General features: G+C 38.3%; 1 protein-coding gene across 1 annotated transcript; it reads left to right on the forward strand.

Annotated features, from left to right (window-relative positions):
• The first annotated feature begins 4,614 nt into the window (after positions 1 to 4,614).
• On the forward strand, positions 4,615 to 18,545 carry tmie (transmembrane inner ear). Its single transcript, XM_012875085.3, has 4 exons — positions 4,615 to 4,985; positions 8,439 to 8,556; positions 9,827 to 9,976; positions 18,135 to 18,545. Exons 1-4 carry the CDS (start codon positions 4,875 to 4,877, stop codon positions 18,425 to 18,427), a joined length of 672 nt encoding a protein of 223 aa, XP_012730539.2. The 5' UTR covers positions 4,615 to 4,874; the 3' UTR covers positions 18,428 to 18,545.
• The last annotated feature ends 162 nt before the right edge of the window (positions 18,546 to 18,707 follow it).

Here is an 18,707-nt window from a genome sequence, read left to right on the forward strand (position 1 = left end):
AGAAAACCACGCAACAACTGGGACTGGTTTTATTCTCAACATTTTGTGGGACTAAAGCAAGGAACAGGGAAGCATTACTCTGCGCTCAAGAATGGTTTGGTGTCTGGAAAGTTAATCAGCTGTTAAAAACGTACCTGGAGCAGACTGTATCGATATAAAAACAACAAAACAAAAAAAAACATTTTGTTTTCTTGATTAAAACAAAACGACTACTCAACCCACGGTGGCTTGTTGGGTTGAGTAGTTGTCTAGCAATCAGAAGGTTGTGGGTTTGATTCCAGCTTCCCCTTGCCACGTGTCAATGTGCCCCTGGGCAAGGCACTTAACCCCAAATTGCCTACCGAGCTGCGTCTAGGTGTATGGTGAGTATTGGCCGAGTGGTTAGAGCAGTGCGCTTGCACTCAGAGAAGGATGCAAGTACCCGGTTTGATCCCCAGCGCCTGCACTCTGGGTCCCTGAGCAAGACCCTTAACCCCAGATTGCTCACCGCACATGGCAGCCCACTGCTCCCCAAGGGTGATGGGTTAAAAGCAGAGAACAAATTTTGTTGTAATGTATGTTTCAATGACAATGATGAAACATTGTCATACTGTATCATTTCCTGGAATAACCAATTAGCAGTGGGATTTACCAAATAAATGGTTGTGATCCTCAATCAGCAATGACTATCCCAAGACTGTGTTCAGTCTCCATGGTAACACACAGCTGTTTGCAAAGACAACGATCCATCTTTCTCTGATTAATGAGCAGTGTGCTTTCCTTCTTGATAAAGATTAATATCCACCACATTGCACAGGCATATTGATAGGGTAGGCTATTCAGCATCCTGATCAGATGCCTAAAACCCCTCAACTGCCTCAAGCAGAGGAGTTTAAATATCTTGATGTCTTCTTCATGAGTGATGGTATGACGGAATGAGAGTTGGACAGACAGATTGGGGCTGCATCTGCAGTAATGTGGACACTGCTCCAGTCTATTGTTGTAAAGAAAGAGCTGAGCCAAAAAGCAAAGCTCTTGATTTACCCGTCTGTATTTGTTCTGACCCTCACCCATGGTCATGAAGTATGAATCATGACCAAAAGAACAAGATTCTTTTGGTGCAAGCTGCCAAAATTACCTTCCTCTGGAAGGTGATCCAACTTAGTCTTAGAGCTCAAAGTAGAGCTGCTGCTTCTCTACATCCAAAGGAGCCAGTTGAGCTGGTTTGGACATCTGATCAGGATGTGCCCTAAGTGCCCATCTTTGGGGTTTTGCCAGGTACGTCCCACTGGGAGGGGACCGCAGGGAAGACCCAGAAAAGCGTTGGGAATGGGTTTCTGTGCTGGATCTATTGCACCTGGGACGTGATCTTGGATAAACTGAAGACAATGGATGGATGGACGGACGGACGGATCGATCAATCGATCTGATCAATTGATTGATTGATTGATTGATTGATTGATTGATTGATTTCTGGCCATCTGAATAGCTCAGCAGCTCTGCAGAAAAAAAAGTCACAAGTCTGCCAACTAATCAGATGAGGACTTTGGGAGGAATGGGGTCACTTCACATAAACATAAATCCAAGATTAAGGGACCTCACTATCAAATAATACTATGTTTTGAGTTATTCTCAGAGTCCAACCAAGCATTTTCAATGTTTTTGTACCAGATACCCAAATATGTGTAAAATTTCTAATTTGGGTGTTTGTTTATCTGCATGTGTTGTTTATCATATTATCAGTGTTATCTGTTTGTTTGCAGAAATATTGTATTGGTGTAAGTGAATGCTATGCTTTATTTTTACACCTATGAAACCCCTGGCTTTACATATTATTCCTGTGGGTAATGCCATATACATGTGCTAAACAGAAAGCTTTAGTGTAAAGAGGAGAATTCACTCTGACTTAATTAAACAACCAAAAACGTTAGTTTCATTTCTTCTAGTCTTTACACAAAGAAGTAGCACCTATAGTAAAAACTTGCAGACCTCTCATCATCAAATCAAATTGACCTATTACATTACCATTATAGAGAAGGAAAAGAAAAACAAAGTATAGTAGCTTTCGCACAACTAATAAAAACTTTATTAATTACTTATCAGTAATAAAATAGAAAGCAAACATGTCATGAATGCACATAGACAATTTATAAGTCGTCTCACACTTCTTTTAATTGCTTTGAATTTCTACATATGGTCAACCAATCAAACTACTCTTGCTAGTTCACATCCAACAAAAGAGCTGCATTGGAGGCAGGCTTCCTCTTTACCTGCAAGACAAGATGGCTGCCACATAGGACGCTCTCGCGTGAGGATGTTTGGACACAACAACCAAACCTTTTTGCCAATACATTGGTGCAAAACTGAGTGTTAAGCACTTTAAAACATCTGAGAACCACTATAAAGTAGTTGAGGAAGAAGTTAGTGCTTCCTAACAACCATATTTGCATGAACTGCTATGCAGTTTGGGCGATGGTAGAAGATGGTAGAAGTCTGATTGAAACTTGAGTCTTTTTGCTATCTCTACTCTCTGGGGAGGGGGGGGGATCTGTATTCAAACTAAATGAAAGTTAACTGTTGCATGTTATTAAGTGTTAATATTATTTTACTTGAACCCCACTTCAGAAATTCTTAACTAGTTCTTTTGAATTTGAATTAAAGCTGTAGTTTTTCTATAAATGATACAGTGGGAGTGTCAGTTTGAACTAAACATCAGAGCAAAAAATTAACTGGTGGCTCTGAGGGAAACTTCACTTTGCAGGTATGATTTTGATCTGTTGGTCCCCTCAGTGGAAAGAGTCACTGAAAATCTAAATCCCAACAGTTATCCTGTTATGAAATATTTTTTCCTTGATGGAAATAGCCTCTTTCAGGATGACAGTAGCTCCATCCTTGGGAATTAAAAGGCCAAAAATTCTTTTGATGAACATGAAAAAGACGTCAATCATGAGCCGTTGTGTTTGGAGTTACCAGACCTAAACTCAGGTGGACGCTGTTGAGACAGACCTCCATCACAAAACATGTGTCCAAGTCACCAGTTTAGGAAATAGAGTGAACTGCATCAAGAATACCGTGTTGGACTCCAACTTCTTATTATTTGACATTGAGGTCCCTGAATTTCATAATATCCCATTTGGGTTTCAGAATCAGTCCCAAACTGCATTGACAATGTTCCTATTGTGCAGTTTACACTGGTTTTTACAACATTATGGTGATGTTCCCTCTAACCACCACTTCAACATGTTTTAAAAGGATTTTATGTGATATACCGACATAAAAACTTGCCTAATTGTGAAGTGGAAGGAAATTGATGCATTGCTTCTAAGTAGAAATCTGAAAGGTGTAGTATGTATTTGCATTTTGCTCCCCTTAAGTTATTACTTAATAGAACAACCTTCCACTGCAATTAGAGCTGTTGCTATCTACAACAGTCTTTTGGGATATGTCTCTTCCAGCTTTATGTGTAAGTCTGAGAATAACTAAACCATCGACAGGTGAAGATGCTTTGGTCTAAGCATGATGAAAGATCAGTGGAAAGTGAAACTCTGCCCCACTCTCAAGATTTTTCTTTAGCCTTTAATAGGTTATTTTCAAGGACTGCTCTCTGTACTTTATTTGACCAGTGACTGTCTTGCTTCCCATGACGGTCAGATTTGCGGAGTATGTAACTTAGAGTTGTCCTGTTAATAAATTTTCCCACTCGATCTGCGGATCTCTACAGCTCTTATAACTTTAATAAAGCCCCTTGACTGCTTCTCTGAATAATCTCATATCTTTCTTCCACAATATTATCTAAAAACTACTAAGACCTTATCAGAACTTATGGGGACTGAGATTAAATGCCACATGGGTGAAAGCTGTACACTACTTAGGTGACTTCTGAAGGCAGCTGTTTCACTTGATTTTTTTAGGGGCATTAGGATAAATGTGCTCCAAATTAGAATGTTGTTTTTAATACAAGCACTAATACTAGGTTTGCAGGTCAAATTCATCAGATGATGTCATATTTATAAATGAAGAGGTCAAGCCATTGTTTTCTTCTATATGTTATAATTAGAAAAGCCCTGCCTTAAGCATCGACTGCAAATATAACTAAAATCCCTGATAGATTTTAAGACAGGAGCTGAAAATAGTGTCTAGTAGTAATTAATTCACTTTATTTCAGGACTTCTTCGTTGATTAAATGGATTCTTACAGGAATAAAAAAAAAATCTAAAAAGTAGAGTTATTCAGACCAAAAAAGATTGCGCTGAACTGAAAAAAGAGCAAGCCACCGCAGTCCAAGCGGTAGCAATTTCTCTTCATTTCTTTTTACTTTCCTTGGACAAGAGCCGGTTGAAAACATTGGCGTCAGCAGCAGCTCAGCTTATCATACTTTGCCACTCTGAAAGGATGAGGCTGCGGGGATTTTCACTCTATAACCTTCTCAGGCTGTAAAAGGTGTGACTCACAGCCATTCGCCTCACTGTCCCTGCAGAGGCCGAGCTCATCATGGTCAACTGCGCTGCCCATCCCCCTCTCTTAGTTAACTGCCAGTCCACAGTCGGATGAGCCCGTTGTAAACCACACCAGGTCTGCTAATTAATTAATGTCCCCTAACTGCAAGGCTGGCTCTCTGTCTCTCTCTCTCTACTGCGCTGGAATAGTTTTCAGCTGGTTGCAGAGGTGATCGCTTGTGTTTTTGGGTTTGGACTCTGTTGTGGTGGAAAGGCAAAAAGAAACAGCTGTGGATGTTCCTCCCGCATCATATCAATCACCTAGAGGGCCATTGTGGTCCCGTCCTGTAAACGGCGCCAGTGCAGGCAGGCAGGCAGGCGGAGAAAGAAGAAGAGAGAGCAGAGGGAAGAAGGGGGAAGAGGGGGCAGGGTGGCTGCAGGGAGAATCAGGGGGACAGAATGGTCGGGGAACAGCCTGGATGCCCACCTCAGCTCCTCCTGTGGGGCTGGGGAGCTCTGCTGCTGTCTCAGTGCCTGTCCTCGGTGTTCTCCCAGGTCCCGGATCCTGAGGTAAGAGCCTGAAGGCACACCATGTCCTCCAACATGTTGTTCACGGAAATAGGTGCAGGTGTTCCGTTGTGTAACACATAGCATCCATAAAAGTAATGGATGTAATTTGACTGGGTGCCTGACTTGTTGTTTGTCTTCTTACTAGATGGTTTTATGAAGAAAAAAACATGATTGTTTGGGGCGGCATTAACAGCTAAGCAGTATAGTTGTAACAACTCTTGGTTTTAACTGTTATTTTGCTGTTACGGTTGAATGGAAGGGAGATTGATCTATTTCCACCCCAGTCTGACATAAAAAGCCTAAAAAAATAATGAAAAGTGCTTCAGAAAATGGGCGGTTTATTTGTAATAGCTCAGATATAAAAGAGACCGTACTATTTCACAGACAAAACCAATGTTTTAACATTCGATACATGTCAACTAATACAGAAGCAAAATATGCCCTGTTAGAAAATAAAAGCAACAAAAATGTAAGTATTTAAAAGTAGATTAGAAGTTGTACATGCTTGGATAAACTAAATTATGTGTGTGGGTAAAAAAAAAATAAAAGGCAACATATAGCATATTTTCATTTGCAGAGAGGCTATCCATAACCGCTCAATTTGATGTGTAACGAACAGGTTTTTTACTGAAGATAGGAGAAAATGCAGGAAATTTCTAGAGGCAGCCCCAATCCTGCTGCTACTCACATGCTGCCTTTGGAGCTTTCAGAACTAAATGACTGAAGTTAATGCCTAGGGCAAAAGCTTAAAAGGCTTCATAAATATATGGTTTAAAATCTGGGCTCTGTTTGTAGCACATTATCATGTACAAAAATAATAGCAACAAAAAATGGGCACAATTGAAAAATGTATGTAGTTTAACTTAGCACAATGTAAATTGCCATATGTATATTTACTTTTCATAACTTATAGCTTGAAATATAATTTTATTAGTCCCCAACCCCCTTGAATATTCAAAGAAACCTACCAGTGGTCATTGTTGGCAGCAATTTATGGCGCTTCAGTTTACGCAGTTTGAGGTCATAATTCTTCAAGGTTTGCCCATACAGAAGTATCATTGAAGCATTCTTTAAAAAACAGCATAGCTGAATATAATCAAGGCAAATCCCTCTATTATGCTAATCAGCTCTTTTTGTTTTGTGCAGCATTGTTTCGCTTCACAGCTCTTCCTCTGTGCTTTTCACACAGTATAAACCCCCTTCTCTTATCACAGCTTTCCTTTTGGCTCATCCAAAACCATTAGTTGTTGCTGTTGTTGTGAGTAGAAGTTGGTCCTGCTCATTATTTTAAAACAGCAAATGGGGTTTCTTCTTCTTCCCCCTTTTCCTCTTAGCCTAAATTATTTTAAGCACAAAAACAAGGAGTTTTAACAGACTTTCGAGGGGGCAATTCTGACCCCACATTTTTGATCTTGACAACAAAGTTAAACTAGAATAACCCAGATACAGTGCCTTGTAAAAACATTCACACTGAATAAAGACCTTTACAAGTTATCACCAGGCTACAACCACAAATTCAAAGGTAAAATGTTTTTAATTAAATCCATAGCATGAAAATGAAAAAGATGTTTGTCCAGCTGCAAGCTTACCAAGACACAGCTGTCTACCTAAACTGACTGGCCAGGCAAGGAGAGCATTAATCAAAGAAGCAGTGGTGAGGTCCTTGGTAACTCTGGAGGAGCTGTTGACAAGATAAGTTTTAGTTGTAGAACGTGCCACAAATCTGGACTTTATGACTGAAAGAAAGCCGTTCTTGGAAGAAAGACATGAGAAGTTCAATGTGAGGCAAGGGAAGTTTATTTATATAGCACTTTTCACTAACCAGACGATTCAAAGTGCTGTACGTGAAAAAAAAACATAGAAATTTGTAAACTATTTCACAAACCATGCTTTAAAAATGCTGTTGCCAGGTTGACCAAAACGAAACTTTCTGGCCAACATATAAAAAAAAAAAAACACTATGTAAGGAGGAAAACTAACAGCACATCACCCTGAATGAACCTTGCTTACTGTGAAACATGTTGGTGGCAGCATCATGCAGAGGGGATCCTTATCTTTAGAGGGGACAGGGATGCTGAACAAAGCTCTTAGAAAGATAGATGGATGTACATAGAGGTTGATCCTGGAAGAAAACGCATTCAAGGCCACATATCACTTGGACTGAGGTTGAGGTTCTACATGAACTCAGGGGGACTAAAGACAAATGCACACTATACTTCCCTATGGTCATTTGCTAAAAAATACAATTCAAAATCAAGCATTTTTTTTTTTTTTTGTGTTGGTCGACCAGTTTACTTCAATTCTGTTTAGTTTAATCCTGTCATTAGATTTTAAATAAACTCATTGATGCTTTGGCTTATTCTACCTTACCCATCAGTCTTGTCCAAAAAAACAAAATGACAGTGAATTAACCGCATGAACCCAAATTCTATTCAGTGAAATATGCAGTTGTTAGAACAAAGGTGTGAATGACTTTGCAATGCACTATGTCTACTATAAATAAAAGAGAGACCAAGCTGAGCATTAAAGTATTTTTAATTATGGGATTAGAGCAACTGCTTTGGGCGTGTGAAACACTCCAAACCTGTTAAAATGTGTAACATCGTCTAACTTTGTGGTAACAAATCTGAACCTGGTGATGATCTGATAGATACTATCAACAGGAACAACATACTTTAATGAGCCCACTAACTCTCATCTGAAATCTACCTTGAACCTACAGGAGCTACCAAATACGAAGATTGAAAATAATTCCTTAATGTTTTGGGGAAAAAAAGCTCTAATGTGCTGCTTTACTTCTCGGTGTTTACACCCAGCTCCCCTTTTCTTTCTATTGTACCACATGACTGTGTTTTCAGTAAAAATAACAAATAGAATAACTGTCTATTTTTTGATCAATTACTTTCTGCGTCATAGATTAAAGTGTAGGGTTTCCACAACAACCCTGTATTATCCAGTAAAGTGATCAATACACAGCAGACACGAAAAAATCCTCTTGGGGATTTTATCAGAGGGCAAGAGGCTCTGCTGGTTTTGGTAGCACTGATCATTTATCCGTTCCGGAGAGCATATAATTGTTCTTTACCACGCTGCAGTTCTAAGGGTTAGGGGTGATGAATCGCTCGGCCGTAAAGTAACATTACCAAACAGCCGTGTCCTGATTGTGGAGTCTGGTTTCAGGGTTAGGTTTGCAGAACTCTGTCCTTAGCACTACAAAATGAGTGAGATGTTCCCTACATAAAATGCTACAAATAGAATAAAGTAACCCCTTGCCTCTAACTCTGACCAGATCCTCATTTTAAATTTGGAATGAATGAAAAGGTTTTAAAGGAACAATACAAGGTTGTTGAAAAATTAAGAAAATGTACACTGTATACACAGCATTACATGGCAGGAGGACATAATTCTGATTTAAAGGGCAAAATTAGAGTTTCGCTTGTCATTTCTTTGCAGCTCTTACCCACAGAACCCCCGAAGAAGCCGGACCCTGTCACTTCGGAGACTGTCGTTTTCTGGGGGCTGCGACTATGGCAGGTCATTGGCATCTTTTCAGTGTTTGTGTTGGCTGTTGGTTAGTATGTCTTTGTTGATACTGTTTCCTACAACAGATGTCATTACAGGTGTAACTGCAGTCGCACATACAACTATTTAACCCCTTCTGCATGTTTGGTTTATTGTCAATGTACACAAAAACTGTTTGTATAGTTAAATGCAACAAAAAGTCTCAAGATTTTTCAATCCCCTGAATGAAACTCAGCTAGGGTCTCATGAAGTGACCAATCAGAAGTTTAATTTGTGCACTTGAGATTCAACCAAATATACACTGGCCAAAGCATTTAGGGAAGAGATCACTGCCTTGTGCAAACAGGAAAAATAATGCAATAAAGAGTAAAGTCCCTGAAGTTCCTAAAGATACAATTGGTGCAGAGCTTGCAGGTTCAAGGACAAATAAAAAAAAGACAGCATTGACAGCTGTCATCAAATGACTGAGGAGGCACAAAACCCCGACACAAAACCACAAGAAACCTCAACAACAGTTAACCTTACAGCTATATAAACAAGCCAACAAGCTTAAGTGGATACGTTTTTTGGAAAGATGAATCAAACCTGGAAGATCTTGGGCTTGTGGATCAGAAGGAAGAATAAAGAACCTGCTGTAAAGGACACCACTGCCCACAGTGAAGCATGGTGGCGGCTCAGTGATGCTCAGGTGCTGCTCTGCTTCCTCTGCTACTGGAAACCTTGCAGCATGCATAGGGCAAGATGGATTCAGTCAAACACAGTCCTAGAAAGAAAATCTCATGCTGTGTGTGGAGAACCTGAAGCTTGGGGAGAGTTTATCCTTCAAACAGGACAAGGTTCCCAGGCATATATCAAAGTCCACTATGCTTGGTTCCATAAATTCTTAATTTAAACAGAGGCGTTTCCCTATGGGCTAAGATCCTTCAGCAGCATAGCCAGAAGCTTGGGTCTGGCTGTGACTCACATTCGCAGACGGTCATGTTAGCAAAATGGGTGCTCTCCTAAGTATTAAAGATGCTGGTCATGCAGGGGTTGAGGAATTTTGATACAGCCCATCTAGACAACATGGTGATTCATATTAATTGAAAAAGCCTGCAACTTTACTTCTTTTGGTTCTTTAAGAAGGCTCTCTTTAGGCCATCATTGCAAAATGAAAGATATGAAGACAAAACTATCATCTGTTTAAAGAATGTATGATAGCGAACTTCCTCCTCTGTACAATGTGTAGCACTTTCCTAATGGAGGTTAAAATAAGTTTATCGGGGGGTGTTAGTCATTTAAGCTCACCATATCTGTGACTTTGTTGCTCTTTCCTTCAGTTATCACTCTGTGCTGTATATTTAAATGCCGGATCCCCCGGACAAAAAAGGAAATCGAGGCACGGCATGCACAAAGACAGGCTGCCAAAAAATATGCCAACACATTAGAGACAGTGCCACCTCTGAATGAGCTGACTGAGGTCCCAGGATGTAAGTACTTCTCTCTAATGCCATTTCAATATCCACATGTCAGAACTGCTTCCGTAATGAAAGCAAGGCTATAGCTTTGATGTTGACTTTAACAGTTTACTGAGTTTTTTCCTTGTTCCCTTCTGCCGCCTGCTTCCTACGTTCAAATGTGGCTGCTTCAGTATAGTAGCAAAAGAGATAAACGTCTGATTTGACTTTATCACAGACAGTTTGAACAACATCTAGCTTGCTCAGACAGTGATTGTTATTCAACGTAACAGTTCATGATTGTTTATGCAAAAATATTCTACAAAAAAAAAATGTCTCATAATGCACCGTGTACAAAAACCAATAGCGAACAGCAAATAAAATCCAGAGAACTCATCATCGTTTCAGTCACACTTTGTGATCAACAGACACTTTATATCATACTGTCCTACTATATTAATCATTCCTTTTCATCCTTAAACGTTTTACCCTAAAACTTTTTCTACCCTTTGGTATATTTGTCTGGTGCTTTTAAAGCTCTGTGCCTATAATCTCCCCCTTTTCTCATCCTTTTTCTTCCCTGTTCTTCTTCATTTTCTTCCAGCAACCCCAGAGTCCTCTGCAGTGCAGACAGTGTCTGAGCAGGTCCAGACTCAAAACCCTAACAGCAGCCCTCTCTCTGTGGTTAGGGTCATCGAGGACCACCCCAGCTCTCTCTCTTTGCCAGAGTCAGGATGATGGCTTTTTCCTCCTTCCTTTTCTTCCGCGCTTATCCTCCTGCAGACACTCCACTTTTCCTCAATTGCTTTACAAAGCATAGTGTTCACAGTAGCAACCACTCTAAGAGCCCCCTTCATTCTGTAAACCGGCATGTTTTTTTTTTTTCTGCTCTCCATTCAGCCTGGTCTTCCTTAAATACTACAGAGATATGCTTGTAGCAAAAGACAAATCGATGCAACAGAAAATGTGTCGCTTGTTGGGCTCACTTTATGCGTCATCCTTAAAACGCTGCCAGAAAAGATAGCACAAAAATGTCCCGGCTTTGCTGGAAATTTCCTGGCTGTGCTTGGTGTATTTGTCCTCTGAAGAAGAAGAATAAAAGAAGAATAAAAAAAACATGTTTGTAATGACAAGCAAATGAACATGGTGCTGCTTTTACAATAAGATTAATGTATGCGTGAGTGTGAGTCCCCCCCCCCCTCGATGTCAAACTTGCATAAAAACTTTAGTATGAGACACATAAACCAGGTATAACCTACAGTTTCAGAAGAATTTATTAATTTACTAATTGAAAAAGAGCTATTTCAACCAATTTGCCTCTATATGAAAAGAAGTACTTACCTTCTATTATCAAATACTAATAATACGTTGTTGACATCCTCTTCAGCTAAAACTGTCATCTGGTGTTCGAGAAAACTGCCAATGAGTGGTTTTCTGTATATGGCTGTGGAGGGATGTTGGCCCACTCTTATTTGCTAAATAACTTTTACTCTGACCACAACATCTTACTGGATTTAAATTCAGATTTTGACTAGGTCGCTCTAAACCTTCGTTTTGCCTTTTTCATGAGGCATTCTCTGGTGTATTTTGGCTCATTGTCCTACTTCCTAATCCAAGTGTGCTTAATCTTGACGTCACAAATTTATTTCCAGATTTTCTCCCAGGTTTTTTTTCTTTTTATTTCGATTTTGGTAGAAGGCAGATTTCATGGTTCCATCAATTACTGCAAGTCATCCAGGTCCAGAAGCAGCAAAGCAGCTCCAGACCATCGCATGAATGGAAAAAACACATAGATAGTGTTACACACTAATACGGTCACTATACAAAGTAATCTAATCTAAAGTTAGTTCTAATGCAACAGAAAATTACCTAATCTGAAAGGCCAAAATAAAAGTACAAATAAAACCAGGTAAAAAAAATTAAATATTCAAGGGGAAAAACGGCAGCCGATTTACACAGTGTGAGAAAAACATGCAATATGCATGATTGTACAACCAACCTCCGGGAGTAGCGAAGGCGTGTGCAAGTGTACCTTACCATGTGAGAGACTAATGATAATCAGATGAGATATGTGTTGTTCTTTTTCTGAAATATATTAGTTTTAGACCAGATGTATTGGGACACACGTCATCCAAAAAGTTCCACTTCATCTCTGAGGTCCACATAACATTTCTCTTAAAGTCCAAGAAATGATAAAAATAATGTGAGAAAGGCTAATTGTTTCGGACATCAGTGATTTGCACCTTTGACCTCTCCTATGGATATAGTTAAATTATGTTTACCAACCAACAAGTGAGGCGAGCTGGGGTTTAGATGTTGCCCTGTTGTCATAATATAATAAAGCAGTTGTTACTTTTTTTGAATAGGACTAGATTGGTTTGAATGGCCTTTTTCACTTATAATTTATCTAATTGTTTTAATGATACCTTTCTCATAATATTAAAACTTGATGATCTTGAACAATTTAGTGTGTCAAAAAAGTTTAAAACATTCAAAAGTCCATATTGCTTTTTTAGACATAAGGGTTCACATATTACAAACTGCATTTTAAGAAAACTGTAATTAGTGTAGAATAATTCAGTCCAGGTGTTTTTGATGTTATCTCAACCCAAGATTGTCTTAATGAACACAAAAGAACACAAAAATAGCTCTTTAATTTAGCATTGATTCTGAAGCTGTAAATCAGATATAAAATATACATATATATATATATATATATATACAAATAAAAACTTTACCAGCACTAGCTGGCCATGGTATCCGGCAATACTTGGACAACCCCCCCTCCTCCAAAGGGCCTGGGGATGGCACATCCCAGCTTTTGCCGCCCCTGGCAATGAGGCCCTGTAGTCTGTATCAAAAAGCATCTCTACTTTTCATTTTTATATAAGGCTCTCTCTTTTAACTTAAATCCTCAAGATTTGTTGTTTTTGAGATGAATGTTTGCATGAAATCTTTTGTACATGAATTTGGACACGGTTTAAATCGAACACTGCAGTGACATTAACCTGTACGCAACATGCCTTGTGTTACATGTTTACAGACGGGGATTCCTCCTCCCCCTTTTTGTTTGTAATATCCCCATCAATATTCACAACTGTATTAGATTTGAATAAAGTAAATAGTTTGGACTTTGCCATTAGTGTAAATATTAGTTTTTTTTCACATCTGTTTCTTCTTCTGGAGTCATCTGTGTCTTTTATCTTTTGTGTGTCAGAACAATCTTCTCTTCTCTGCTGATTCTGCTTTAATTTCTTTGTGGTCATGGAATTGCATATGTTGAATAGTGTAATTAATTTAGAACAATTACACATTTGAGAGTTTTCCGATATCTCCAATGTTATACGTTTTGTGATCGGATGGAGAATAAAAACATAATGAAGTTACTGTTGCAGGAGCCTCCGCATTGCTGATGCCATCCTGTGAATACTCATCCATGGGGCCATAAAACTAATTAACTACGTCACTGGGATGAGAGGAGGGACTGTTGCCATTACAAAATGTAGAAGATGAACAGATTTATTACTTGATATGTATGATAAACTTTGTTACAGTGTTTTGCCTCTGAAGGACTTTGGCAAGAAGGCAGATAAAAAGCAAAAAGAAAAAAATTTAATTTTATGCATTTCCTCCCAGATTGTGTCAAGCTGATGGTGCGCCTGAAATTAAATCAGTAACAGCATCGGACAAGCTGAAAGAATTTGTCTTACTGGCAGAAAATGCCGTCAGTAAATGCAATACAGTATCTGTCCTACAATAATAAGAAATTTACGGTTGATGTTTTTTAGTATTTAAGATGAAGAGATAACAGATGGCAATAAAATGGATGGATTATCCCTCATGGGGTCGCGAGGGTTGTTGGTGCCTGTCTCCAGCATTTCAATGGGCGAGAGGCGGGGTACACCCTGGACAGGTCGCCAGTCTGTATATATATATATATATATATATATAGTCATATTCAGTAAATCAGTATATGCATTTCTAATAGGCTTTTTAAAAATCTAATTAAAAGCACCTTTTTTAAAAAAAACAACTGCCTTAAAGCCAGTATTAAACATACTTTTCATGAAAGGCATAATTGACTTGAGTGTAAGAAACGCTCAAATCACGTTTTAAATAACTGCGTTTGTGCAAGACCATCCTACCTGCTTTTCTGCTCCACAGGGGGAATCACGTGAAAGAATCTCCCAGATCACCTCTGGTCTTATTTCTTTCTACTGAGGTCTATCTCTTCTTCTCATAAATTTATAAGGAAGTTCGCTTCTTGTGACTCTCAACCATTTTGAAAATATATGGTGAGAGCAGTGGAGCTACAATGAAAAGCTGAAACTGAAGCTAACAGGATACATAAACACTAGAAGTTTGCATGCACAGCAAGTAGAAACTAGCAAGGAATTTGCACGCACACTGGCGTTATGTTAGCGCGTCACAATGATTGGCATGTGGGACAACCAATAGATGAGATGATCCCCTTGGAAACTGATCGCCCAGTATACCTTTTTTATTGGTCTAATGCAATATTTTGATCTTAAATACTGTGCCTTCATTAGCTGGAAGCGGGGAAAAAATCATAATTAACGGAGGCTTTAAAACATCACCAGTCTGTGTCAATCTATATAATGTTTGTCCCTTAGAAGCTGAAAACAAGCTAAATAAACACCTAACTTATAGTTTTATGGGCTTTTCAAGAGGTTTTTTATTTTATTTTTTTTTTTAGACTGAAGAGCTAAACTTATTGTTTTTGAAAACTGAGAAGTTGGAGTTCCTCTAAAGCTTTGAAAAATATCATCACTTAAACTTTGCTGATAATGTTACCATGGGCCTCTTGGCTGCTTCTCTAAAGAGAAAAATTTAAGGGGGATGAATATATGTATGAATACTTGGTCCAAAAAAAAACAGTGAGTTTTAAACTAATCTGATGCATGAAAGTGAAAAGGATAAACTGACCAGTGACACTGATCTTCCAATGCTCTACATTAGGAAAACCTCAGGAGCTCCATATATTAGAACAAGCATTGAAACATATCTGGGACAGTAGAGTCAAGTTAGAAAAATAATGAGCTTCTCCTCTTTCAGAGACATTATATCTTACATATACAGTCAGTGAGGAGAAAAAAATGCAGGGAGTCACAAAGGTTTAGTCTCTAACTACCTTCTCTCTTCCCTCCTCAGCTAAAGTGTTCCCTACTGAATAAAACACAAGGACTATATAGAGTTGTGTGTGTGTGTGTGTGTGTTCTCACACTGGCTTATTCCAAAGTAGAAGGTGTATGATTTCCCATAGATCCATATTATTATATTACTGGCAGTCAACAAACAACAAAAACATGAATAAACAAAAAATAACTTGGATACTTATTTATTCCAAAGGTATCCTCTGTCAGTGTTGGGGTAAAAAAAACGTCCAGGTTCATAACTTTAGGAGATTAAAGAAAAACTGGAGACGTCACTTCTTTACAAGTGATAAATTATTTCAGACAGGCGTGTAATTTTGTAATGATGAATGAGTCACAAACAAATATGTGTTTAATTTCTGCTTTAATTTAGCACAAAGTTAAGCAGGTTTTCACTGGGGAAGCTGCCAAAAAAAATCAGACCAACAGTTCAAAAAAGAAGGAGAAAACATGACAGGCTTAATATAGCCCCAATTAGAGTAACACTCGACGTTTTTAAAAGCTGTTGCTGAGTGACAAAAGCCTCAATGTTTCCTGTGAGTCTTTGGACTGGTCAAGTGGAATTTATCACCATAGCTGCATGAGTTAAGCTTCTTCGTTTGAGCTATATACCTATACCACTAAAATTTCAATAGTATACCAACAGTACATCAGTGTATCTTTTTCCTGATATTATATTTAGAAAGGACTAAAGGTAAAGCAATGTAGGCTGTAACTGGTTCAACATATTAGAAGATCAATGTCTTAGGTGAAGACCAATGACGGATTTGTGAATTAAATATTAATGTAACAGTCCTTGAAGAAATCTTTTTATGTTAGTACATATGTATGGATGGGTAGAGGGGACAGTATTAAATAAATAAATATACCATGAAATAATTAAATGTACCATGAATAAATGGAATGTAAAATAATATAATGAAATCAATAAATGTACCATTAAATGTTCAATTAAATTATTAAATAAACATTTTTTTACTATTTACTACATCATGAAACAATTAAATGTACCATTAAATTATGAACTTTAAAATAAAATATTTAAATGAGCCATTCAATAATTAAATATACTCGTTCACACTAAACCTGGTTCTGCTGGAGGTTTTTCTTTCCCGTTAATGGGGAGTTTTTCTTCCCACTGTCGCTTCAAGCTTGCTCAGTATGAGGAATTGCTGCAAAGCCATGGACAATGAAGATGACTTTCCCTGTGGCTCTACACTCTTTCAGGAGGAATGACTCCTGCTTGTCAAGACTTGATGCAATCTATGCGGTTTCCTTAGACAGGAAACCTTTTGATCAATCTGTATAATCTGACCCACTCTGTATAATCCGATTGACTTTGACTTTGGAAAGTGCCTTGAGATGACATGTTTCATGAATTGGCACTATATGATACATTTTTTGTTATTTAATTTTAAATATGACATTAAATAATTAAATGTAATTTTTGTTAAATACAATTATTTGAATATAGGCCTACATTTAATTATTTCACTGTGTGTTTATATAGTTCATGCCGTCGCGCAGCAAACTCATCATCAAATAATTTGAACTGTCACCTTCAACCATTAAATTTAGTGGGCGGGATTAGGGAGACCCTGACGGCTGATTGGCTCCTTGCCACTGAGCAAGACAAGACAACTTCTTCTTGATTGAATATTGACTCCGAGGTCAATATCTTTGCTGTAAAGGGGAGAAATGACTTCATTAACATGTTGTGGTTTACCACACACCGGTTGAGCAACTCCAGCATCTATATCCTTTGTTTGGTCTGAAATATGTCTAAAAAGGTCATGAGAGAGCTCGTTGTGGTTGTGGCCCAGCATGGGAGAAGCTGTGACAGACAGGATCAACATTTGCCCTGCCCACTGGTTAACACTGGTTAACACTAACTATCAATGGTACATTTATTTATTTCATTCTACATTTATTTATTTCATTTTACACTTCATTATTTCATGGTACATTTATTTATTTCATGGTTTTGTTTATTTATTTAATACTGTCCCATCTAACCCTCCATACGTGTGGAGCGGTTGGTCTACAATGTTGTGCCAAAATCTTACAAATACATTTAAGAAAAAAAAGGCGGTTGTTGTAAATATCAAGAAGGGAGAAACACCAAGAACCTTTTCAGCTGCACTTGAGCGTCTTGCAGCCAGAAATAGGGCAGGTAGCGGCTTAGGATGCTCTCTATGGTGCCCATATGGAAGTTGTTCTTAGCCGCAGAAGAAATAGAAACTTTGTTTGGCTGAATGCCCAGCGATGCTGTGTTATTAGTCCAGAAGTATTCTACTGTCATATACACACCCAGGAACCTGGTGCTGCATAACCCACTCCACAGCAGCGTAGTCATGGTCATGCATTTGGATGTGTGTTTTGCTGAAGGTCACAACAATTTCTTTAGTCTTGTATACGCTCAGAGAGAGATTGCTATCTCTGCAGTGTGTACTGATTTTGTTTGCTACAATTTTTCTTCTAAGTTGGTTTGTTTAATTCATCTCTAGCTTAGCCCTTCAATGAAATGTGCAGTTTTTATATATTTTTCAATTAATAACTTTCTTTATGGTAGGGCTTTATTTGTACACCAAGAGAAATGAAAAAAATAGAAATGTTATTTACCTCCATTGAGGGTCTGCACATTTAAAATTTGATAAAGAGCTACGAATATGTTAGCAGTTCCATCATTTCCATTGCCCTTTGTTCATGTTTTTTTTACGGCTATTTTTCTTAGTACTGGCTTTGTCAAATTTAAGGCTAATTCACACGTCTCTGCCCGATATCCTAGCATGTGTGTTGTTCCCCGAGGCCAAACAAGCATGCATCCTCTTGACTGTTGACACCTCCATATCATGTAAATGTAGAAATAGTTGATCAATTGATAAACAATACTACAATTTCCCATGCAATGCACTGAGTGGAACATACTGCTGTGCATCATTTCTCTTTCAATTACTACTTGTTAGAGTCTTTTATTCTGAAAAGTCTTGACCTTTTTTCTTTTTTTCCCCCCACAGCTGCAAAACCAGAAGAAAAAACTGAAGTTCCAACAGTATCTGGGAAAGTGGACGGTGAAAAAGGAGAAAAGAAGAGCAAGGAGGGAAAGAAAGAAAAGAGTGCCAAAGAAGGGAAAGGGGATGACAAGGATGCTTCTACAAAAAAGAAGGGGGAAAAGGGGGAGAAAGAGGAAAAGGGGGCCTCCAAAAAGGAAGGTGGCGAAGGAAAAGGGAAGAAGGGTGACAAAGGAGAGAAGGTGGAAAAAGGAGGCAAAGGAGGTGCTAAAGGAGGAGGCAGAAAAGCTCAAAAGTGAACTCTGGTCCCTTTTAAACGAAGAAAAACAGTTTTATATTTTGCTCAGCAAATACTACACTTTTCTAATATAAAATTTGTACATTGTACTTAAAATAAACTTGAATCCATGTTAAAAATCGTGTCACTCTGTTTTTGAGCAATGGTCAAAGAAGAACTACACAAAATAGTGAAATTACAGATTTATTTTCTCACAACTTACTGCTGAACATAAGAGATCGGAAAAATATTTTAGAATATTTACACTGATATCTACAAATGCCTTTATTACAGCGGACTGA

Source organism: Fundulus heteroclitus, chromosome 6, assembly GCF_011125445.2.
Source record: "Fundulus heteroclitus isolate FHET01 chromosome 6, MU-UCD_Fhet_4.1, whole genome shotgun sequence".
In the NCBI taxonomy this organism is placed as follows: Eukaryota; Metazoa; Chordata; class Actinopteri; order Cyprinodontiformes; family Fundulidae; genus Fundulus; species Fundulus heteroclitus.

Coding starts and splice junctions, on each gene's coding strand:
- tmie (XM_012875085.3), top strand. CDS start 4,875: ATGGTCGGGGAACAGCCTGGATGCCCACCTCAGCTCCTCCTGTGGGGC. Junction 8,557..9,826: donor AGTGTTTGTGTTGGCTGTTG/GTTAGTATGTCT, acceptor TCTTTCCTTCAG/TTATCACTCTGTGCTGTATA. Junction 9,977..18,134: donor GCTGACTGAGGTCCCAGGAT/GTAAGTACTTCT, acceptor TTCCCCCCACAG/CTGCAAAACCAGAAGAAAAA.